Consider the following 24,456-nt stretch of genomic DNA (forward strand, 5'->3'; position numbering starts at 1 on the left):
ACAAGATCCATATAGTTCACAGGAGGGACAGACAGACAAGAGCAGTGAAGTATGCAGAAATGATGATACGTGTGCATTGAGTGGGGAGTGATTGACTATGCCAGCTGGGGTTCAGGAGGGAAGTTCAAGAAAGAATAGGCTTTATAAAGGAAACTATCCTTCAGCTAAATCTTCAGAGGTAAGTGTGCATTTATTGGGGAAACCAAGTGGGAGAAACATTTACAGAAAAATTTAAAAAGGAATTTTCCACCCAGGAAGTTATGGAGATGTAAAAATTCTGGCATATTCCTACACTGTTCTGCCACTGTTCAAGCCCTGAAGAATGGAGCTGTCTATGGACTGAGACCTCTGAAACCATGAGCCCCTAAACAAACTTTTCCTCCTTAAAATTATTCTTGTTAGGTCTTTTGATCACAGCAGTGAAAAAGCTGACTGAAACAGAAATTGGTACCAAGAAGTAGGATTGTTACTGTGTCTAACCTGATCATGTGGTTCAGATGCTTTAGGAACTTTTTGGAGTTTGTGGGAGGAATTTTGGAAAGTTCAGTGACTCAAGCTAGAAAAGCTTAGATTGTTGTAAATGGAGCTTAAAGGGTGACTCTGGTGGGAGCTCAGAAGACCAGAATGCTGATAGGACTGTGCACAGTAAAGAGTAGGGTCAGAAGGTTTCAGAGAAGAACTGTATTGGTAATTTGACTAGAGGCCATTTATGTTAAATTCTGACTGAGAAGTTATCTGCCTTTTACCTGTGTCCAGAGACTTTCTCTGAGGCTGAATTTAAAGACAATGGACTTCTTAATCTGGTGGAAGAAATTTCTAAGCAGCATAGTATTCAAGTGGTGGCATGGATATTGCTGGCAGCTTTTAGCCAAGTTTATTGTGATCACCAAGAGCGGAAAATAGATCTCACAGATTTGAAAAACGTGCAGTTTAGCCAGAAACTGTGAGTAAAACTGGGGCTAAGGAAGTGGTGGTGCCCAGGAAGTTTTTCTCAACATGCTCGGCCATCCAAGCACTCAGAGCCTGCTGTAGCCAAGGTCCCTAGAAGCTGTGCTACTGCTCAACATGGTGGCAGACCTTGGCTGCCCAAGATGCTGGTTCTGCTGGAATGCAGGGTACTGGAGTTAGGGGGTCATGGAGGCCTCCACCAAGATTTCAAAGGAAAGCCTGGGAGACCAGGCAAAGTACGCAGGGTCAGATCCCTGCAAGTTGCCCCTGAGAGCGCAATGTGAGGAGATGTGAGGAAGAAGCCAAAGCTGCAGTGGAGATCTCCCCCAAGATTAAGAAAGGCCAGTACTGTGGAATATCTGTTGAGAAAAGCTGCCTGAATCAGAGACGGGCCAACGGAGAGTGGTGTGGACTGCAACAAGCAAAGCCATAGGGTGGAGCTGAATAAACCCCTGGGCTGCCTACTTGCCTGCCCAGCTGGATTGTTCTGGTCCAATCCCTTCTTTCTATGCCTCTATTTCTCTTTTTTTGTAATGGAAATATTTACTCTCTACTTTTATATATTGCATACATGTAACTTTTGATTTTTACGGGAGCTCATGATAAAAGTTTGCCTTGAGTTTCAGAGAAGACTTTGGATTTGAAATTTGGGCAATCGTGTAACTTTTGAAACTGAGGACTCTATTTTGTACTATGAGATGGGCATGAGCTTTTGGGGGCCAGGATAGAATGTTATGGTGTCCCTCAAAATACTCATGTTAGATAATTCAAGAAAGCTCAGAGGTTATGAGAACCTTTAACAATGCATTAATCCCTACCAAGGGTGGTAACTGTAGGCAGGTAGGGTGGGGCTGGGAAGGAGGTGGGTCCTTGGGGGCAAGCCTTTGGGGTATGCGTGTTATCCCTGAAAAGTAGGGCTCTCTCCCTCTGCTTCCTGATCATCATATCCTGAGCCACTTTCCTCCACTACACTTTCCACCATGACATTCTGCCTCTCCTACAGCCCTAAAGAATGGAGCTAGCTGTTTGTCTACGGAGACCTCTGAAACCACAAGCCCCTCAAAAAACTTTTCTTGCTTGAAATTGTTCTTGTCAGGTCTTTTGGTCACAGCAGTGAAAAAACTGACTAAAAAAAAAAAAAAACCTGAAAGCTATTTTATGACGACCGCAGTGTGTGTGTGTGTGTGTGTGTGTGTGTGTGTGTGTGTGTTAAGATGTGATAAATAGAAAAACTCAGCCTAACATAAGCTTTATCTTACCTCCCTATTTCTGATTAGTTGCCATGTCTTTTGAGTCTGTTCTGTACTTTACTGTGCCTGCAGCACAGCCTATGACATTCTGTCTTCCACAATATTTGTGAACATATGTCTACTGCCATATATGCACCTTACAGATGAAGATGGTAATTCATTTATCTTTGAAGCCCCCATATTACAGTATATTGTTTATATATGGCAGTGTTCATTACATTGAATTAAAAGTAGACATTGTCACAGTGTGGAAATAAGTACTCATAAATACCTTATAGCATTTATTGGAAACATGATATAGACCCAGGCTTAGCACACTGCTGCCTGTGGGCCAGATCTAACCCATTCTGACCCCATTGCCTGTATAGCCTATGAGATAATATTTTTGTCATTGTTACATTTTCAAATGTTTGAAAAAAATAAGATGATTAATGTGAAAGTTATATAAAATTCAAACTTCAGTGTCCATAAATACAATTTTATTAGAACATAGCCATATTAGTTCATTATTATCCAGGACTACCTTCATACTGACAACAGTGTCAAGTAGATGTGACACAGATTGTATGGCCCATGAACCCCAAAATTTTCTTAAGTTGGCTCTCCACAGAAAATATTTCCCAACCCCTGGTATAGAGAGGAAGAATCACGGGTTTTGGAATAAACTGAATTTGAATTTTAAGTTATCTAAAGTGTTAATCATCTCTAATTTTTAGGATAGCCATTTAGTAATGAAGAAAATTATATTTCTAAAAGATAATTTTTATGAGAATTAATAATAAAATATCTGGAACACAGTAAATTTCAATATAGGTATTTCTTCCTTCCTGCATAGTGTCAGGGATACTCATCTTTTAAGTCCAATAAATGACACATGAATTGCATTTTCTGCTTAAGATCATACTCAGTGTTTATCTAGTTAAACCCAAACAAAAAGAGAAAGAAATTACAGTTAACGGGCTTCAGACTTCATGTAGCAAGGGTTTCCAGGCAAACGTCCATAATGGGTAACTGATATGGAAGACCCTGGTGTTTAAAGCCCTGTGAGCATGTGGTGGTTTCTGTTAGGACTGCTAACCAGTCCAGCTTGCGTGAGACCTTTCTAAATTGAAGACATTTTAGAACAACCATGAAAATAAACATGAACATACGATCTTGTATATGTTGATGGGCTCCCTGTGAACCAAACAAATAGCTCTTGCATGTCTGCTTCTCAAATTGTTTCATTTGTTGTCCATGTTACTTGCATTCAAAACACTTTCTGGAAGAAATAATGCTTCTGCCCCCCATCTGTCCTTTGCTGTATCTAGAGTTTACAATAAACACTTAATAAATGCTACAAACTAAGTTCATAGAAACAAGGTCCTACAAGGATTTAGAAGGAATTCACAAAGGGAGGAAGCCTTACCTTTAGAGTCTACATTTGTCTCCTTGTTTGAGTCACATTCCCTGTCTATCCTCAGTGCTTGGTTCTGAGGTGCTTGGTATAATGCAGGTGTTTAATGAATGCTGATGGTATGAGGCAAGAGAGTATAGAGGAATGAACACAGGACCAGTCAGAGGACTGAATTTGAGCTTTAGGTTTTCCATTTTGTACTTAAGTCATGTAGAAAAAGCACTTTTGAATCTTTGATTCTTACTTTCCTCATCTGTAAAATTGGAAAACATTTTCCTTGTCAAGCACATAGGGCTATTGTAGGGAGCAAATAAAATAGTCTATGAGAATGCACTTTGCAAACCATAAATGACTTCAAAATGTGTGTATTATTATAAATAATAAAAAGGATTCCAGGCTTCATGCTATATAAGAAAACTCATATTCTTGGCCTACTGGCTCAAGATTAGAGGAAAATAATGAAAACAGAAAATGTTACTTCAGTAAATATGGGCTACAATGATATAATTCTTATTGGGCAAGTAGCATTTTAGCAAATGAAAGATTTTGGAAAGATATTTTCAAAACTAATGTTTTCCAGCACTGCTGTTTCTCACTTGTGCAATAAGTTTGTCTCTGGTCCACTGCATACAAACCATATTTGTGAATCAAATCAAGATTAAATTATACTAAAAGGAAGAAGAAAGGATCAGAAATTCTTGTAGTCCTCAGAAAACTTTTCTAAAAAGAAAAAAAATCCTAACAGCTTATTTTTTAAAACCACATTCCTAATTTTTATTTGGTATCAAATGGATTTGTGAAATTTATATTTTCTTAATAGATTTTATGTATTTGCATGACTTTCAATGATATTCAAGATTTTTTTCCCCTAATATAAAGACTTTTCCTGGATCAATTGTAAGAATAGGGTACAAACCTAAAATAGATGAGGTAGCAAACTGATGTACATTAGTAGAATTCCAGTTGGAGATTTCTGCTTCCAGCTATGATAAAGTAGCTTATAATAGAACAAACACTCCTGACAAGAATAACCATAAAATATGAATTAAGTTAAAAAATGTTTGAAAGCATTTGAGAGCAACCAAGACCTAAGAGCCTAATACCGCCAAAGAAAAGAAATCACACTGAGGAGCTTAATGTCCTGTGCTGCTTCAGCCTCAGAGGCACTTTTCATATCCCAGGCTAGCAGAATAGATTGTTAGAAGCCAAGCAAAAGTTGGCTGGAGAGAGGCCCAAGTGCCAAGAGGAACTTCTGGCAGATATGCACTGCTGGAGAAAGAGACTGCAACTCGGGGACTGTCCAGGTGGAGGGCCCAATGCCAGCTTCCAGTGGAGCCCCAAAGGGCTAGGCCACAGCAGAAGAGAAAGCTGTAACCTATTTGGTCTCATAAATAAAAAGCACAAGTTCAATATTCTTAATTACTTATTGGACTAAGGTGATCTTTTCTGAATCTTAAGACATGTCAAAAAAAAATCATCTCAAAGGTATTATTAACCAGAATCTCTACAGTGTATTCTGTGCCCAAGTGCCAGGTAAAACATTATTCAGTACCTTAGTAGAAAGACCAGATGAATGAAAATTAAGAGAGAAAGAGTCAACATAAGTGGAGCTCGGGTCACTAAGATATTGGTGCTTTCAGACACAGATTTAAAAATGATTATGATTTATTTTTTAATAGACTATAGAATGAAGAACTTCAAAAACAATAAAAATATATAAGAAAAATATGTAGGTATTACTAGATATTAAAAATATCTATTTCTTATTTTAAAGAGAAAATTCACCAGGAAGATAAAGAAATTCTAAAATTATATACAGGCTGTTTCCAATTTACACAGTTCCCATATCCATAATAACATTAATAACAATTTTCTTAACTAAAACCAGTCTCTCAACAGCATGATTCAAACTTCAGTTAGCACATTATATGAACTGCAACTGAATGAAGTACGAACATCACTTCTAGCCTCTTAATCCAAATATCTCCATGCAAATAACAAATGGGCATCAGGACCCCTGACCAATCACATCACTTCTTTTAGAGTCTGTCACTGACTGGTCCCTGGGTATTTGTTATTTGGGTCACACAGACACTAAATATGTCATTGTGCTGATTTCTTGCTCCCAGCGATACACCGCTAGATACTGTGAACATGGATAATCAAAAGAGAGAACTGACCAATAAGGATGAAATTGTAGCAAAGTTTGATAATGCTACAAGTGAAATGTGATCCATGGCGAACAGATTGAAGAAGGAATCACTGACTGAGAATGTTGACACTGGTGCCATTCAAGAGACTCTCAACACACAGCCTGAGAGACTCAGTGAGTGGAATTGTCATCACTAACCAGAAAAGCAGTTTTGACAAAAAGAATGAACACATCCCAGAGGAAACAATGTCAGTTTGAAAAGTTCATGTTAAAGGAACTCTCACAGATGATGCATAACAGTGAAAGTGTGAAGAACAGCGGGCCAGAAACTGCGTAGCAAGGGATACGAGGATTCACCAAGGCACAGGGACACTGCTGGCTTTGCAATGTTATGTTGCATGATAAGAAAACAGGCAGGACGTGTTCCAGCTACTTATAGAACTTTTATTTTTTAAACAAGGAAATGCAACACTTAAATTCTCCATATTTCTAACATTTTGACTGATGGTAAACTAAAGAAATAGTAGTTTCACTGTTTTCTCATTGCCTAACATATGTATAACTGAAAAGTAAGAGGGCATTTAATGTTGTGGAAAAAACTTATAGGTCATGAAATGGTTGTGCTTCTCCCATGGACTACCATTTGATTTGCACAGTTTCAGCCTCATAGTCATTTGGAGATCCCCCCACACCATCAGTAAATTGAGGACTGCCTGCATAGTCACTAAGATAACCTCAAAGTGTATGAGTTAAAACTAAAGAAGAAATAGACAAACCCAAGATTTTGGTGGAAGATTTTAACATACATCTTTTAGGGACTGAGGGAAACAATGCAGAAAATATTGGGGAAATATATATAAAATGAAGATGATATAGGAAATTTTAAGAACATGATGGACCAACTTGACCTCCCAAATACACAGAATGCCATAGCGTCTGACAATTGCTAACTACATATTTCTTTATAGACAGCATTTGCCAGTATTGGCCATAACTCAAGTCTCAACAAATTTCAAAGGATTGAAACACATTAAAAAGACTGATTTATAGAATATCTGTAATTGAAACAAAAAGGTAACCAGGCATGGTGGTGTAGGACTATAATCCCAGCAGCTAGTAAGGCAGAGACAGAGAGGATCACAAGTTCAAGGCCAGCTTCAGCAACTTAGTGAGACCCTGTCTCAAAATGAAAAATGAGAAAGGCTGGGGATGTAGCTCAGTGACAAAGCACCCTGGCTTCAATCTCCAGTACCAAGACAAATCAAAAAAATGGTAACCAAAAATCCAAAAAATGTTTTAAACCCACTTAAAAATAATTCAAAGGTCATAAAAGAAATCACAATCAGAATTTTAAAACATGCTTGAACTGAATGGTAATAGAAATAAGGTATGTGGAAACTTGTGGAATGAAGCTAAGTTGTGCTTCCAAAGAAATGTAGGTCTTAAAGGAATGACATATAAAGGGGAGGAGTAAAAATCAGTATTTTAAGCATAATCTCAAGGTAGTAGAAAAAGAAAGCAAGTTAAAAGTAAACATAAAAGAAAAACCAATAGAGCTGGGGATGGAGCTCAGAGGTAGAGCACTTGCGTATCCTGCACCAGACACTGAAAAAAATAAACAACAGCAACAACAAAGGGGAAGACAATAATAAAAAATAAGAGCATACATACCTTTGGTTGATTGCAAAGACACATTAATGAAAAACTTATTAAAATGATAAATGCTTAGCAAGACTGAAAAAAATACATACAAATTAATAATAGCATGCTTGAAAAAAATATATCCCAGAGACATAGAAATAGTACAAAAAATAGCAAAATATCATAACAAACTTAGTTAAGTTTGATATTTTAGGGGGAAAAATAGGCCAATGATTTGAAAAATTCAACTTGCAAAATTGGTCTAAGAAGATATAGAAAACCTAAAATTTCCTATGTTTGTTTAAAACTTTTTTTAGGATATCAGAGATAATTTTATTTTTTAATTTTTAAAATTTTATTCTAATTTGTTACATATAACAGCAGAATGCAGTTCAATTCATATTATACAAGCAGAGTACAATTTTTCATTTTTCTGGTTGTATACACAGTAAAGTCACACCATTTGTGTCTTCATACGTGTACTTTGGGTAATGATGTCCATCTCATTCCACCGTCTTTTCTACCCCCATGCTCCCTCCCTTCTCCTCCCTTCTCTTTGCCCTATCTAAAGTTTGTCTAGTAGATATTTTTGAGAGAATATTTTCACTTGATTTTAGCCAAAGGCCAAGAAGTGATGAAAAAATATTTTCAGATGACTAGTTGTATTTAAATGTAGGATAAATATATCACAGAACAGTGTTTTCCAAATTGAAGGTGCATGTGGATCACCTGGGAATCTTCTTAAGATGCAGAATTTTATTCTGGGTTGGTTTAATTTATTATTATTTTTTTTCCTCAAAGAAAATTCCAAGCTCAGATAGCTTCAATGAGTAAGTACCTTAAAAATCAACAAAAACCTTACACAAAATATTCCAGAGGAGTGGAAAGAAAGACACTTATGTTAGGAGTCACACTCAGTCTTGAGCATAAAACCTGATAAAACAGTAGAATGAAGAAAATTAGGAGCCAAGCTCTCAGGGGAAAGAACAACAAAATGCCTTCAAGCAGACTTCAGCACAATTTCAAAAGGGGAATACATCACCTCTAAATTGATTTTTGTTTGTTTTTTCCTAAGGCATCTAAGGTTGGTTTAATGTTTTAAAATTTATCAGTATAAGCCAGGATATTAATAGAAAGAAGGAGAAATAAAATGATTATTTCAATAAATGCAGAAAAAGCATTTGATAAAATTTGACTCTTCCTTAGAAGACCATAAATGTTAATAAGAGAAATTAAAGTCTTAAACAACTGAAGGACTATATTAGAAGACTCAGTGTTTTAGGATGAAATTTCTTTCAAAATGAATTTATAGCTCTAATGAAATCCCAGACAAAATTGCATTTTTTTTCACATGTGCAAATTGATAAGCTTATCCCTACCTCACACACACACAGAAATCCCAGATGAATTGTAAACCTGAACATGAAAGGTAAAGCAATCACATTTCCAGAAGACAATATGGGAAAGCAGAACTTTTGTAATTTGTGACAGGCAAAGATTTACTACTACACTATACAAAATACTTCAACCCTACCACAAAAGAAAAGACTGTCTAAAGACGTCATTAAGAGTGAGGTACAGTTCTCAGGGAGTGCTGGAAGATACTAAAGAGCAAAGAGTTGCATAGGAGTTCATACGTAGAAAATGGCAAAATATCATATCAACTAAGAAGAAAATGACACACAACCCAATAAAAAATTGAGCACAAGACCTGACCATGCCTTTCAGAAAAGAAAAAGGAAAAAGATATACAGATGGCCAGTATAAATATAAAAGTTCCCAATTTCATTAACCATGCAATACAAATAAAAACCATGGAGGAATACCTTGACATGGTCAACAAAAAGGTTAAAATTAATACTTAAAATCCTAAGTATTGATGAAAAGGTGAAGTAATTAAAACATAAACTTCTGATAGGAGTACAAATTAGTACAACCACTGTGGGAAATTATTTGGGATTATCTACCAAAGCTGGCCTATCAGTGATCTATCATTTCTAAATATATTCATCAGTTTACATATGTTCACTAAAAGAAATGTACAGCAAAGTTTTATAGCAGAACAATTTTTAATAGTAAAAACTGAAAAACTAGGCATTATCCAAGTATTTAATATATGAAGATAACCAACAATATGGGCATTAGAATAATAAAATGTATCGCAAGTTCAAATATTGGAAGACTGCATTGCACTGAAAATTAACACTACCACCAGGGCAAGCAGTCAGAATTAAGTTGCATGAGAAAGACTCATACACAAGGGATATTGAGGTAAAGTTTTTCTAATAAAGTTTAAATAGGCAAAACTAATCTATGGTGATAGAAATAAAAGTAGTTGACACTCCTATAGCCTAACAATAGATAAGGCCACAAGAGAGCTGGGAATAGCTGATCCATGGGGTGGCTAGAGAGCATGTTCCACTCCTCCAAATTTACTGAGCTGTGTGTTTCTGATTTTTGCACTTTTCTGTGTGCATGCCACTTAAATACAGTGATCATGTGGACAGAAGTCCAAAATTCAAAAAGAGGTGAAAACAAATTCAAGATATAAACTCTTGGAGATAACAAAAGGAAATTTCCTGAAAAACAATTCAAATGGAAATTTTACATGCACACACATGCACTCAGGTGTGTAAGTGCATACACGTGCACTCCTATCTATAACTTTCACAGAAAGCACTGGGGCCACTTACTTTAAGCCAAACCTCATCTTCCTTCTCCAGGATACCTTCTGGCTGCTCACTCCCTTCATCCTGAGGTCTTTTTCCATTGGTAACACAGGGAAACCAGCCAGGAAGGGAATGTTGCTTGGGTAAATCTGGATGGTGTGATGTGCAAATCTGAAATGCAATCAAAACTTAAGTGTGGAATGTAAAAGAGAAGGAAAGACAATAAAAGTCTTCAGTGCAAAACCAAGTTGTTACTCTCCTCCTGGGTTCCTAGTAGTTCCATTATTGGAAGAAAAACTTTTCTCAATGTAGAATTTCTCAATGTTCTCTGTTAGCCTCAAGATATAACTTGCTCGGATAGAAAAACATAATGACAACTCTCAATGCACTAGGGATCTTGCCCAAATAATAGTTCTGGCAGATTTCAGGTAACTGTTCCAAAGATTAGCCATAGAAGTCTTTCAGGGATAATGGTTAGGTCTTCACCTTGTCTGAATAAAGCAGACAAGAAGCAAAACTCCAGGACACTTCTTCTACTTCACTTAGGAAAGACAGCAGGTTAGACTGAAAGCCACTTGAGAGAGCTGTCATTAACTTAGAATCTCCCAATTCCCTAGCTTCCTGTCACTAGGCAGGAAATCTAAGGAGAAAGATGGCAAATTAGGCAAAGAGAGGGTGGCAGAAAAGTCTAGTTGCCTGATCAGATCTATTTCCCTTTACCTTCTTATTAACCAATTCCAACTTTGTTCAAGTTTATTTAGTTCATAAATACTCAGGGTTCCTTACCACTAAGCTTGACAAAGTGGCCTAGATCTAACCAATAACATGGGTGAAGGCTTACAGTGTTGAACTTCCAGAAAAGCTGCCATTTCCCCTGCAAATGGAAAGGTCTGCTGGCATGCACCGATTTCCCTTTGGCCAGCAGCCTTCTTCTGCTTAAAATGCTGACTTCATGTGGAGGGGGAGCAGCAGGCATGATAAGAGCAGGAGGAAGAAAACTGCAAGCCAAGGATGAAAGATCTGGAATCTAGGAGGCAAGTGGGGCCTTGAACAGTCTCTGTGGAGATGTCTCCTTGTGTATAAAATGCAACTATTTCATTCTGGCCTGAAATGCTTGAAGGACTCTCTCAATTCTGTGAAAAGACTATATTGCCCATCATTAGGATGAACAGAGGAGTCTATTTGGCAGTGGAAGCATCTAGAATGACAACCAAGAGTCAAGAACCTTTAATCTTCTTTTAGTATTCAACTATAATTTATAAAGGTCAGTATAACATCTTAGAGTCCACAGAGGATGTCCTATCTACTTAGCTGGATATTCAGCAACTATATACCTAAGGATTTGCTTTTAGGATTTCTCCAATAATAATGATTATCATTTAAATAACAGTGTACTTTAAATCTTATTGGATCCTTATATTAAATCATTTAAATAACAGTGTACTTTGAATCTTATTGGATCCTTATATTAAATCTTTCAGTTAAATGCAACAGATACTAACATTTATTGAGTCCTGAGAAGATAAGTAACTTGCCATTACTCATCACCAATAGTGTAACCCAGATCCCCTGACTCCTTACTGTTGTTCTCTATTATTTTGAGATAAATTGTCTCAAACACAGAACCCAACTATAATTTCTGACATGTGTACTCAGGAGTGAAATTGTGAGATGCATGTCTACCTTGGAATCAGAAGTCCCTAGATGAAGCCAGGGAGGTCAAGTGGGGTGAACGCAAAGGGAGGGACTTCATGGCTAATCTGGAATCTTTCCACTTAACATGTTCTGAGATCAGTGAGGACAAAATTTGGTGTCAAAATCTAGAATATCCAGTCATAGTGGCACTGGGAGGCTGACGCAGAAGGATCCCCCGTTCAAAGCCAGCCTCAGCAAAAGCGAGGAGCTAAGCCACTCAGTGAGGCCCCATCTCTAAATAAAATACAAAATAAGGCTGGGGATGGGATATGGCTCAGTGGTCGAGTGCCCCTGAGTTCAATCCCCAGTACCAAAAAAAAAAAAAAAAAAAAAAATCCAGAATACAACGTGAGTGCCCTCTAAGTATGTGGATGCCTCACTTCACAAAACAGTTCATCTGGCTTCATTTACCATGGAATGAGGCTCTCCTGTTACCAGGGAGACAGGACACTTCTTCTTGTCCTCACGAGAAGAGAAAGCCTGGGTGGCCCACTGGTCCAAGTATCCTTCAGGAGTATGGAGGCCGCAGTCCCTGATGCCGGTTTCCTTCTCAAAAGGCTCACAAATCCCATCTCCCTCATATGTGTAGCAAAGGCTTGGTTCCCCTGCCGAGAAATGTGTATGACACAGTGTTTTTATATTTCGTGGGGAAAAAGTCAACATGAGAGTGCTGCAGCATTTCTCCTGTGGCCCCCTGAGGTCTGGTGATTGCCAGGTAGCCTAGCGTCCACCCCAAACACACATACTACCTCTCCAAGGAAGAAGGCTCCTTTCTCATTCCTTTCATTAGAATCCACCTCATGATAAAGTCATAGAAAGGGTGGGGACTGGGAAGAGAGGACAGGCAGAACAAAAGCAGCTGTAGGTCGAGTGTGGGAAGAAATTTTAAGTTAAATACTTAGAGGAAGTTGGAGGTACAAAAGAAGGAAGAAAAAGAACAAGGAATTCAAAAAATGGAGTATTGTTATTATATGCTTAAATCCCCTTTATAGTCTTTGAAATATTAAAATATTTAAGAGGGTTGTCCATTGAATTATTTCTTTTAATCATTTTTTGGATAGTGCTTCTCTCATGTAATTGCTTTGAAACTAGATGCATGGGTTTGAATCTTATAAGGTGTCCTGTGTTTTCTTTCTCTCATGTAGGACAATCATGTGAGGTGTGCGGTTTCTGCGTGTTTCTTTAGGGGGAAACCTGAGTCTCAGCACATCTACGTGACTTGCTGAGGCACGCTTGCCCCCAGGGGCAGGTTCACTTCCTCCTGTGGCTCTGTACTGTCTCCTGCTGAGGCAGCAGACAAGTGAGAGGGGACTGTGGGGGGCTGGTGGCTGCAGAGCAAGCTTGCGGGCCCTGGACAGGCGCCGCACTTGCAGGGTAACTCCCGCTAAGTGAAGAGTACTGCCTCCACACAGACAGGTAGGCTTGCTTTCTCCACAGGTGAAAGCTGAGAAGCAGTTACGAAACCATAGATTAAGTTCTGTTGTTCTTGAACCAAGATACTGGACAATTAATATTAAGTGCATGGTTCTTATTTCTCATACCTACCTAAATAGTAAGACATTAAAATAAGATCAAGATACAAAATCAACACCAAGATGCATGTTCAGTAAGATCACTACTAAAGCTCACCGTTACTGTACCAGGCTTTCTGTCTGTATGTCCTCATGGCAAGCCCACGGGGCTACTCCAGTGATTTGTCAGCAGCTCAGCTCCATGGTGACTCTATGTCTGTGCCCAGGCAGAACACTACACAGGACGCCATGCTGTTTGAGGCCCTCTGCTCCTGCATTCCATCCAACCTATGACCTACTCCAGCCTCTCCCCAAAGTGCCTTTGGAAGGACTTTCCCATATAATTCCCATCTTTCTCTCTTTATTTATAGTAATCACACGCACACACACACTCACACACACACACACAATGTTTTTCTATTTACAACCCAGTGACTGCTTTTTTCCTGTTGCCTATTATTTTTAAACATGGAATTAAAATTGTTGTCATGTTGTTTTTTCAAATCTATCTGAAAACAATAGACTACTTTAAAAACATATTTCCAATGGTTGCATCAAATCTAATCTTTTTTTTAATATTTATTTTTTAGTTTTAGGTGGACACAACATCATTATTTTTTATTTTTATGTGGGGTTGAGGATCGAACCCAGCGCCCTGCGCCTGACAGGCGAGCACGCTACCGCTTGAGCCACATCCCCAGCCCTCAAATCTAATCTTTTGAAAAACTAATGAGATAGAACTATATGCTTAACATAAAATGAGCTTATTATTCCCCCAAAAAGATGTTTAATGGTGGAACACACTGCTGTAAGTTTACCCAGTAAATAATTTAAAGATAGTCTTAAATATAGTATTTAAGTATAGTTAAAATAATTTAGATATAGTCTTACTGGAGTTAAAAGCTGAGGAAATATGAGTCAAACTTTATGGGATCCAATGCGATAGAAAAAGTAAAATCTACTCTTAGGTTAAATGAGACTTGAGCCGCACTGGGGGAGACACAGTGTTTGGGGAATGTATGTTTATTTTCAATATGAGACCACTATGTGACTACCAAAAAGAAACGATGCAAAGAGAGGTGGCATTAACAAATACTTGTGCACAAGGGGGAGGAAATCAGCTCAGGGTATTCTGCACAGTCAAACCACATCTGGAGTATTGGATTCCTTTCTGGGCATTGACCACACAAAGCATGCCAGTTTGGGGTAGAGAGGGAAGGGTCTGGAAACCTAATCACATGAGGGGATGTTTGGGTTGGCAAGGAGAGTAATGAGGAGGCATTTGAAATATCTGAATGGTAGTCAAATAAAACAGGGAAAAAATGTATCCTCTGTAGTCTCATAGCAAGGAAAATGCACTTGATTGAACACAGGAAAGCTGAGCTCCAGGGCTGGCTCTGCAGAGACCTTGTTGTATGCCCTAGGATGAGTCACCTAAATGTTCTGAGCCTCAGTTTACAGACTGGAAAAGGGAAAAAATTATAATAGTAAAGCTAAAGGCATTCTGCACTCTTGAATTATGTAAGTAAAAGCTAGGGGTCTCTTCCTCAGGAATTGGTAGAAGGGGTTTCTATAAGAGTGTGAAGCTAGATAGTATCATTAACATATCAGTTCTCTTCAAGACTCTTGCATATGACAGGCACTGAATTTGTGTTACTACTGAATACATGTACATTGTGGGCATTTGTTTGTTGAACAAATATTTGGATAGATAGATGGATGGATGGATGGTTACTAACATTCTACAATTTAGTTCTTGCTCAAGAGAGCAAGGGTATTTGTATGTTCTATATGTACCTGAAACCTTAATAAATTCTACATAATTGAAATCATAGGCTATTTCATCTTGAGATTTGGAGACACTGAAGTGTTTTTAAACACACTGCTGTTTAAAATAACTTTGCTGTATGGTTGTGCTTCACAGACTTGCTGTAATGCATGCCTCTGGGGATGGAAAATACTGCACTGAAGAAACCTTCAGCAATGGCTTGCATCAGAATTGGGAGAAGTGCTGTAGACTGGCTCCCGGGCCCAAGGGTCTAGAGCCAGAGTCACCTCGCCATGATCTATCACCAGAGATTCTCCTGGACTGAAATGATATGGCCTTCTGTTGTCCTTCTGAGCTTATCCATTAAGTACAGACTCAGGGAGTCAGCCTGCACTCTCTTTGGCTTGGAATGTTTCCCTACCCCTATTTGTATGTAGAATCCATGTCATTGTGCTACTTATCTGACATTTTAGTGTTAAATTTGAGGGCCAAAGAAAAATCCTTGGCAACATTAAGCCAGGAAACACTAAAACCTCATAGTTTGCTATAGTTTCAATCTAGAAATGTCCCCCCAAAGCTCATGTTTTGATAACATGGTCCCCAATAAAGAGATTTACTGAGGGAGGATTGACTCACATCAATGTTTTTCTACATGGCATCTAGAACACAATCTTGGAGGGCAGTACTTTTATATTTCTATTTTGAAGATAATCTACGCATATTGTGTATCATCTTGTTCAGTGCTGCCCAATAGAAATATAATGAAAGTTACAGATATAATTTTCAATTTTCTAGTAGCCATGAAGAGTAAAAAGAAGCAGGTAAATTACTTTTAATAATATTATAGCCACCTCAACATATCTAAATGCTATCATTTTAATATGTAAGTAGTATAAAATTATTGAGGTTTTTTTTAGGCAATGATGAGAGCTATAACCTCCTCAGTAGATTAACCCATTTTATTGATTAATAATTTGAATGGCCTACTGGGTGGTAGGCAGGTGAGGCATGGCTGGAGGAAGTAGGCTATGCCTTTGGGGGTTATGCCTTATGTAACTAGCTCCTCATGCAAGTGTGTCCACCCCCACTTCATGTCTGCCTTGAGCTGAGCAGATTTCCTCTTCTTCCATGATGTTCAGCCTCATCTCAGGCCCAGAGCAGGAGTCAGATACTGTGAAGTGAGAACACTGAAACTGTGAGCCCCAAATAAACTTCTCCTCCTTTAAGTTGTCCTTATCAGGTACTCTGGTCACAGCAACAAAAAAACTAATGTGGTTTAATTGAAATTCTAGAGCTGTATTCCCTTGGTTCAAATCCTGACTTGACCACTTCTAGCAAATAAGCACATGCAAGTTATTTAAGCCATCTATGTCTCAGTTCCCTCATAATCATGCTACATATTGAATGAGATAATGTATGTGGAATACTTAGTGCCTGGGATACAATGGAAATATCAAATGTCATTGCTATTATTGTTAACATTAAGCTATATGTTAGAAGATATTAGAGACTCACAAAAATAATTCCCAGGGATGCTTCTAAAAACAAGTTATAATTCTTGCCCGGAACCCCTGAACTCACCGACACAGTTGAAGCCTTTCTCTAGCTCACATGTCCTTGAACAGCCATCTCCATTCAGCAGGTCTCCATCGTCACACTCCTCTCCCAGGCTCCTAGGAATATATATAAACACACTCAAAATGTTCTCTCCTGTTCAGTTACCATCATTTTAATTTCTTAAATCTCCCCATTACATAACAATAAGTCAAGCTGGGTACAGCAGGAGTTAAGAGAATTGTTTTACGGGGGAAAAATGCATTCAAAGTGATACAATTTCAGCAAAAATTGTTTATTGGTATGCTCAGTGGGTTGTGGAAATTCCTAGAAGTTAAGTAGCCCATGTCTCAGAAACATCTAGAAAATCCCCAGGAGAGTTCTTATTGTGTTTCTGGTAGAGGATCTTGAACTTAGAAAAGGCTTACTAACCCCAGGATGAATAGTCTTAGAAATTGTTCATTTGTAACCTACAACTTGGCTAACCTTATTAGTTCCAACAGTCTAAAAACAGTAGCATTGCTAGACACTACTAGTCAATGATCTGAGATAGAAATCAAGAAAGCAATGACATTTACAATAGCTACCAAAAGATAAAATACCTAGGAATAAATTTAATCAAAAAGTGGAAGATCTCTAAAATGAAAATTATAGAATATTGGTGAAAGAAATTGAAAACACACATACACACACACACACACACACACACACACACACACACACACTAAATAGCCAAAGAAATCTCAAGCAAAAAGAACAAAGAAGGAGGCATAATACTTTAAAATATACTACACAAAACAGTATGGTACTGGCATAAAACTGACCCACAGACCAATGGAACAGCATAGAGGGCCTAGAAGTCAACCCATACAACACAGCCAACTGATTTTCAAGAAAGGTGCTGACACATACTGGAGAAAGGGCTTTTCAATAAATGGTGCTGGGAAACTGGATGCCCCAGGCAGAAGGAAACTTGACCCTTCTCCCTCATCAGTCATAAAAATCAACTCCAAATGGATTAAGACAAGTGTAAGACATGAAATTACAAGAAGAAGACATAGGGGAAATGCTTCAGGACGTTGGAATGGGTGAGGATATTTTGGACAAGACCCCAAAAGCACAGGAAACAAAAGCAAAAATAGACAAATGGGATTACATAAAAGAAAACTGGTGCAGAGTAAATGAATCAGAACAGAGTGAAGAGATAACCTCCAGAATGGGAGAGAATATCTGTGAACTATGCTTCTGACCAGGAGTTAATATCCAAAACGAATAAGTTGATTAAAATGGCAATAGACTTAAATAGACATTTCTAAAAAGAAGACATACCAATGGCCAACTTGTATGGAAAAATATTCAACATCACTTATCACCAGGAAAATATGAAAACCACAATGTCCTCACTCCAGTAAGATTGAGTATTATTTTTTTTAAGACAGAAGATAAACTTCTGGTGAAGATATGGAAAAAGGGAACCCTTGCACAACATTGGTAGAAATATAAATTAGCACACCTCTTAAGGAAAAAAGTACAAAGGTCTCTCAACATATTAAAAATAAAACTATCATATGACCCAGCAAGCCCACTACTGGGTATGTATCCAAAGAAAATGAAATCAGTATGCCAAAGAGACATCTGCACCACTGTGCTTACTACAGCACTATTCAGAACAGCTAAGAACAGAAAACAACCAAAGTATCCACTAACTGATGAAAGAATAAGGAAATATGGTACATATACACAAGGGAATATTATTCAGCCATAAAGAAGAACAGGACCCTGTCATTTGCAGTAACATGGATAGAACTAGGGATCAATAAATAAAATAAGCCAGTCACAGAAGGATTAATGCTGCATGATCTCATTCATATGTGGAGTCTAAAATAGTTAAATATTTGATCTCATGGAAGTTGAGAATAGAATGGTGGTTAGCAGAGGCTAAGCAATGGAGGGATGAGGGAGGGATAGGAGAGGTCAATCAGTGTGCACTAGTTACAGTAAGAAGTTCCGATATCTGTTGACGGTGAAGTAACTATCAATAATAATCATGCACTCTATATTCAAAAAGCAAGAAGAAAGGATTTTGAATGTTTTCACCATAAGGAAATGGTAAAAGTATGCTTAACCTGACTTAAACACTACACAATGTGTACATGTATCAAAACATTACATGGTACCCCGTTAGTATATACATTTCATTCTTTATGTATCAGTTAAAAATAAATTTAACTTAAAAAATCATTTGACCATTAAGAAAAGGGGAGGGGTTCAAAAAAATCCCATGTGGATTTTTTCTATTCATTTTTATCTGACATTTCTTTATATTTTAATCTCATTGTATTTCTCTATCTAGATGTAGTTGCAAAAGTCGCAGTTTTGCAGAACTCAAATCTCAGGTCTGTTTACTACCCAGAGACTTAGGTGGTGGCCCCATTGCAGCTATATCTCAGTCTAGGACATCTGTTAAAGATTCAAATTCTATTCTAACTCCCTACGATCACCTGGTGGAAACTACCATATATTTCAAGGGAGAAACAAGGCTGAGAGAAGAACAACGTCATTTTGGACCTCCCCGCTAACACAACTCATATAACTACACCGGGATTGAGATGGGTAAAATAGTTTAGAGTGTAGGAAACATGAAGCATGTCTGATGACAAGACATGTGTGGTTTGAGTGCTTATGAAAGAACTAAAATTTGACTGTTCTAAATGGTGCCATTTTTCTCCTTGATTTCATCATGTCCAAAAGTGAATACGTATTTTAACCCATCAAAATAAATTTTGTAATATGTACAGACTTTCAGACACAAGACATCATTAATAGCTCCAACCATTATTTAAAATGTATCTCATGGGATGGATTAACAATTAAATAATTACCTATGAGAATGCTTTAAAATGAAATTGAAGGTACAATGGATGCAATAGTGTAATAACCATGTTTTAAATGGTAAGCTTTTAAGGGAAGAAAGGATAAAAATAAAAAATAATAATTTAAGAAAACACTCTTTTTCTACATAAGGCAATGGAGTTCAATGAAAAGAGGCTACACTAGGGACCTTATCGGATGAGTGATCCCCGAGAAGTCTCCGAAATCTTTGCACCTTAGTCGGCTCATCTATAGAGAGAGGATTGACCCACATCAATGTTTCTCTACATGGCATCTAGAACACAGTCTTGAAAGGCAGTACTTTTATATTTCTGTTTTGAAGATAATCTACGCATATTGTGTATCATCTTGTTCAGTGCTGCCCAATAGAAATATAATGAAAGTCACAGATAATTTTTAATTGTCTAGTAGCCATGAAGCATAGAAAGAAGCAGGTAAATTACTTTTAGTAATATTACAGCCACCTCAACATATCTAAATGTTATCATTTCAATATGTAATCAGTATAAAATTATTGAGGTATGTTACATTCTTTTTTCAATTTAAATACTTGATCTTTATGTAGAACTCATAAAATATGTAGTTGAAAGAGTAGATTCACCCACCCAAGTTATTCCAAGTCTTTAAATTAAAGGTTTTCTAATAACTGAATCGAGTTCCAGTTTTTAAACTACATTACTTAAAGTTAGATACAATCGAATATTCAGTTTCTTAGTTGTATTTGCCACATTTCACAGCCTCAGGAGCCACATATGGCTGGCAGCTCCTGTGCTGGAAACACACACCAAGGGATCATCTTCTGAGGAGCTGCTCTAAATTCCAAGGGGCTTGCTGTGCCTGTTTTGACAGTCTTGTTGACAAGTGGTACCAGGTGGGTGGGATGGTTTGTCTGGCTCCTGTCTGATTTACATGTAATGGGTGTTTCCAGCTGAGGCAGAGCTAGGATTCAGTGATCATCTTCTTGCTGGGTGTCACAGCAGTCCTTCCTCCACACAGAGAGAGGGTACATGCATACGGCGAAAAGTATATTTTGACAAAGAATTTATACAACCCAGTAGTCAAAAAGTGCTGCCTCAGTTGAAGCTACTTCAAGACACAGGAACAAATGTGAATACATAGTTAGGAAGAAGGTTCTGCACACTGTTCTGCCCCACAACACCTAGCAAATGTAACACCTTGGGGCCTGAAGGTGGCTACATAAGAGATTGGCCTTCACAAGCCTATTACTTAAGGCAGAGTGTTTTGTTCAAGGAGGGCTCTGCCAGTGCAGCAGTCAGAACACAGCCACCCAGACACCTTGACTTATGGGCTGCAGGCCTGAAATGAGACAGCCAGAAATGGAAACCAATAGCAACAGTTGGTCTCATTCTGTGTGCATAGGAAGCCTCCCCAGGGAGAAACTGGATTTGAGCAGGGGAGATGCGATAGCAGGCTGAGGTGGGAGAGGCAGTGCACTAGCAAGGTTTGTGTAATAAAGTGACCTCATTTGCTTCCATGTCTGAAAGAGGTCTGGGAATGTTTAGTGTTTATACGTGTATGCAAAGGAGTAAACTTACATACAGCTTAAGGATCTTAGAAGACTGAGAAGATAAACAATGTTCAGTGATTGCTAAATGATGGGATGGGATCTCAGAATTGATTCCCATTAGGGCCATTCACCTGGTTTGGGAAATTAAAAATAGGCTACCTTAATAGAATGCAGATTCTAAGACAAATCATAGTAACTGGCCTTCCAGCCTCCTCCTCCCAGAAGATTTAACATAACTAACAAATCAGTCTACATGTGCATTAAGGATGCTTTGATGTAGAGTTGACAAACTGCCCTGGTTTTCCTGGGACTGAAGATTTTTCAGTGCTAAAATTGGAAAACAGAATGAATTAGTTCCCTATGTTGATATTGAAGGACAACAAGAAAGGAACATGGTATGTTAAGAAACCAAAGAGGTGTATTCCATCTTTATGTTGGTGATGTTTACAGAAAGGCTGGAAATTACATTTTAATTAGTTTTTTCAGGGGTCCAATGAGCAACTCACTTTGCTCAAAGCCATTTGGTAAAATCAAAATCATACAACTTATTAGTATAAGGTTATTAGTAAGGGTGGGCCATTGGTCCAAAATATATCCCCTTTCATCATCATTTGACATGGAGCTTTCTGCATGAATTCCTACCCTGAATAAGTGCCACAGTTATTCACTGAGGCTTTAAGGGGAGCCCTGGAGAATCAACTCCAATATCCCAATGCTCTGGGATGAGCTCTAGATAAAAGTGAAGAGGTGTCAGTGGCTTCTCAAGCTCATCCCAGGTCCCAGATTTTGTAATCTTCACACTAGAACCACCCAGGGCCTTGTCTCTACGTTTCTAAACAAGCCAAGCTCAAACTGGAGGCTAAACCTTTTATGACCTCGCTCACATACTCCCACACACGTAATACTTACCCTGCCACCTTCCCATCTCCACAGTAAGGAGCACCGTGGATGTGGTACAGAGGAGGTGAAGCTTCTCCCAATTCTGGTCCAGCCTCAGCTTGAACTTGGTACTGATACATCTGCCCAGGTATAACCTCCCTGTGGAAACCAATGGGTTGGTGACCATGACCTCCTAAAAATGGGCCTTTTGCAGATGGTTTTCAGGAATGTAAGTGAAATGTTATGGGGAACATAAGTATTAAACATACCACAATTATCTGAAGCAAAGATCAGGGAAAAATTGTATAAAGCAGCATGTTTTAATCCATATTTATTTCTGTATTCCCTTAACATTCATATAGTAGATGTACAATAAGTGTCTGCTGAATTAACACAAAAGGTAAATGTCCCAGACAATCTAGAAGAAGGGTATGTGAAGAGTGTTTTAACCAAGTCAAAACAAAACAACCATTGGAAAACCAGTGTTCTATATCTTCAAAGTAATCAGCCTGGAGAGGAAAGCTGAGGAATATGGGCTCAGTTGAGGCCATTCTTGGGTCTGTGGATTATAGTTCTCTTAGCTCTCAAAGGAATTCTTGTCTTAAGGAGACTTACCCTTAGGGGTAAGAGCAACTATCTCAGAGAAGAAGGTAAGAACACCTCCCATCACCATTTTGAGGAGGCAAAAATTCATGGTTAGAAAGGCATTAAATTAATGTCTATCTACAATACCAGGAACGTGGCTGCAGCAGTTGATATGAGAGTTGGAGGGAGTTTCTCAGACTATCTAAAGCCTAAGTACACATATCAGGTGGAGAAAGTGAGAGGCAGGGCACTTAGAAGGGGGAAAGTTCTGGAAGGGAGCTTCTAGTTCCAAAGACAAATTCTGCCTTCATCTTAATTTTGCCCAGTGCTTTCCCTGATTGGAAATCTACCACCAAAGTCAAGGTAGGAGGAGATTACCCAGGAAGACAGGATTTCATGGGACTGCTAAGGCTGTCATTCATGGCAGCCATAAATCCAAGACCCTCTTTGCTTTTTTTTTGTGGTGCTCGGGATTGAACCCAGGCCCTTGTGCACATGAGGCAAGCACTCTACTAACAGAGCTATATCCCCAGCTCAGACCCTCTTTTCTTGAACAGACTCTTCAACTCAACCACAAAGATTTCCCACCCTCACCTGATGTAGCAATAGCAAACAGGAAATGTTTTGGGATTAAAAAAAAATACCTTTAAAAACCTCTGTACTGGTTTTTAGGAATTTTAATAGAAAAGACACTCAAATGTTAAAGACTTTTAAATTTTCAAATTAGCTCTCCTTTTAGGGGGTGGAGGAGCAAGCTTCTCATGAGAGTGCTGGATATTTTTAAAGCAAAATCAATTTTATTTTATATTCTAATCAATGCTGATTGTTTCCCTTTATAGGGGTTTTCTGTGGGACTTCTTGTCCAACCATGAATAAAAGTTGGACACTGTTATGTGGCCGAGAAAAGGATGGATGGAAACACAGGCTTGTGTTTACTGTTCTTGGGGGAAAACTTAGCAGCAGGCCTTCAGTGCTCTGAGTTTGTAAAAGGCAGTGTCCTAACTGAGGAAGCAGGGTGGAAATGCAATTCAGTTGGGAAATCAAATTTAAATCCTGGTCTGCCATTCACCAGCTTGCAAACCAAACTGAAGTTCAGCCTCAGTTTTCTATCGATAAAATGGGATGTCACTAGCCCTAAACACTATGTGCATATGCATGTAACACCATGTGAACTGCCTTGTTAGAGAAGTTCAAAAGTGATATTTTTCTTTGTACATATACCTGTGATATGTCTATATGTTCTCCCATTTGCATTAGGTTTTTCATCATTTTACCTTCTTTGAGCTCTAGTTAAAAGAGCAAATATGGGAAGAAAAATGTATTGGAGCTTAAGATGAACATTTTCTTTAGATTTTATAGCTGCGGTAGTGTGCCAAAGGCCACCCCATGCAAGATGCCCCTCTTAAGAGTCTACTTTGCCAGCTCTTGAAGCTGGAGTTGTCTGTATGGCTCACTTGGGCTAGTGGAACATTGTCTTGAGCAACATAAAGCAGAGATTTGAGACATGCAGGCCACTTGGGGCTTGCCCTCCCTGCTGCTGGGAACCTTTCCACCACCATGAGAAGCAGCCCAGTCTGGGACTTGAGAGACCAAGCAGAAAGAAGCCCTCATCTTCCCAGCATGCCAGCTGTCTCTGCTGAGGCTTCCAATGTGTGCACGAGGTCATCCCAGGCCATCTGGCTCCAGCCAAGTCCATCCAGACTAGAACACCCAGCCCACCCATAGCATCATGAGAAGTAATGCTAGCTGTTCTAAGTCACTATGTTTTGTCATGATTTCTACCATGGAAAAAACTGATATAGCACCTCTAACAAAACTTTATTTTTCCCTTGTTCTGCCCTCAGGGCAGTCTCTAAGGAATTATGAGGTGAAGGGAATTTGTCTTTGGAGATACCCGTCTCCAAGTACAGATGTTGAATTCTTTGTAGGTAATCCCTTTATCTGAGTCTGTGTCCCCAGTACTGAGCAGACTGTGCCAGGAACACAGC

General features: G+C 38.5%; 1 protein-coding gene across 1 annotated transcript in view; it reads right to left on the bottom strand.

The window, feature by feature from the left end:
• Pappa2 (pappalysin 2) overlaps positions 1-24,456 on the bottom strand; it is a 240,625-nt gene that overhangs the window by 106,615 nt on the left and 109,554 nt on the right. Inside the window, exons 8-11 of the mRNA XM_026388519.2 lie at positions 21,914-22,042; positions 16,612-16,703; positions 12,163-12,356; positions 10,081-10,227 (exon numbers count right to left, since the gene is read on the bottom strand). Of these exons, the coding sequence (XP_026244304.2) occupies positions 10,081-10,227; positions 12,163-12,356; positions 16,612-16,703; positions 21,914-22,042 (562 nt within the window). The remainder of the gene's footprint in view (positions 1-10,080; positions 10,228-12,162; positions 12,357-16,611; positions 16,704-21,913; positions 22,043-24,456) is intronic.

The sequence above is a fragment of the Urocitellus parryii genome, chromosome 9, assembly GCF_045843805.1.
Source record: "Urocitellus parryii isolate mUroPar1 chromosome 9, mUroPar1.hap1, whole genome shotgun sequence".
Classification (NCBI taxonomy): Eukaryota; Metazoa; Chordata; class Mammalia; order Rodentia; family Sciuridae; genus Urocitellus; species Urocitellus parryii.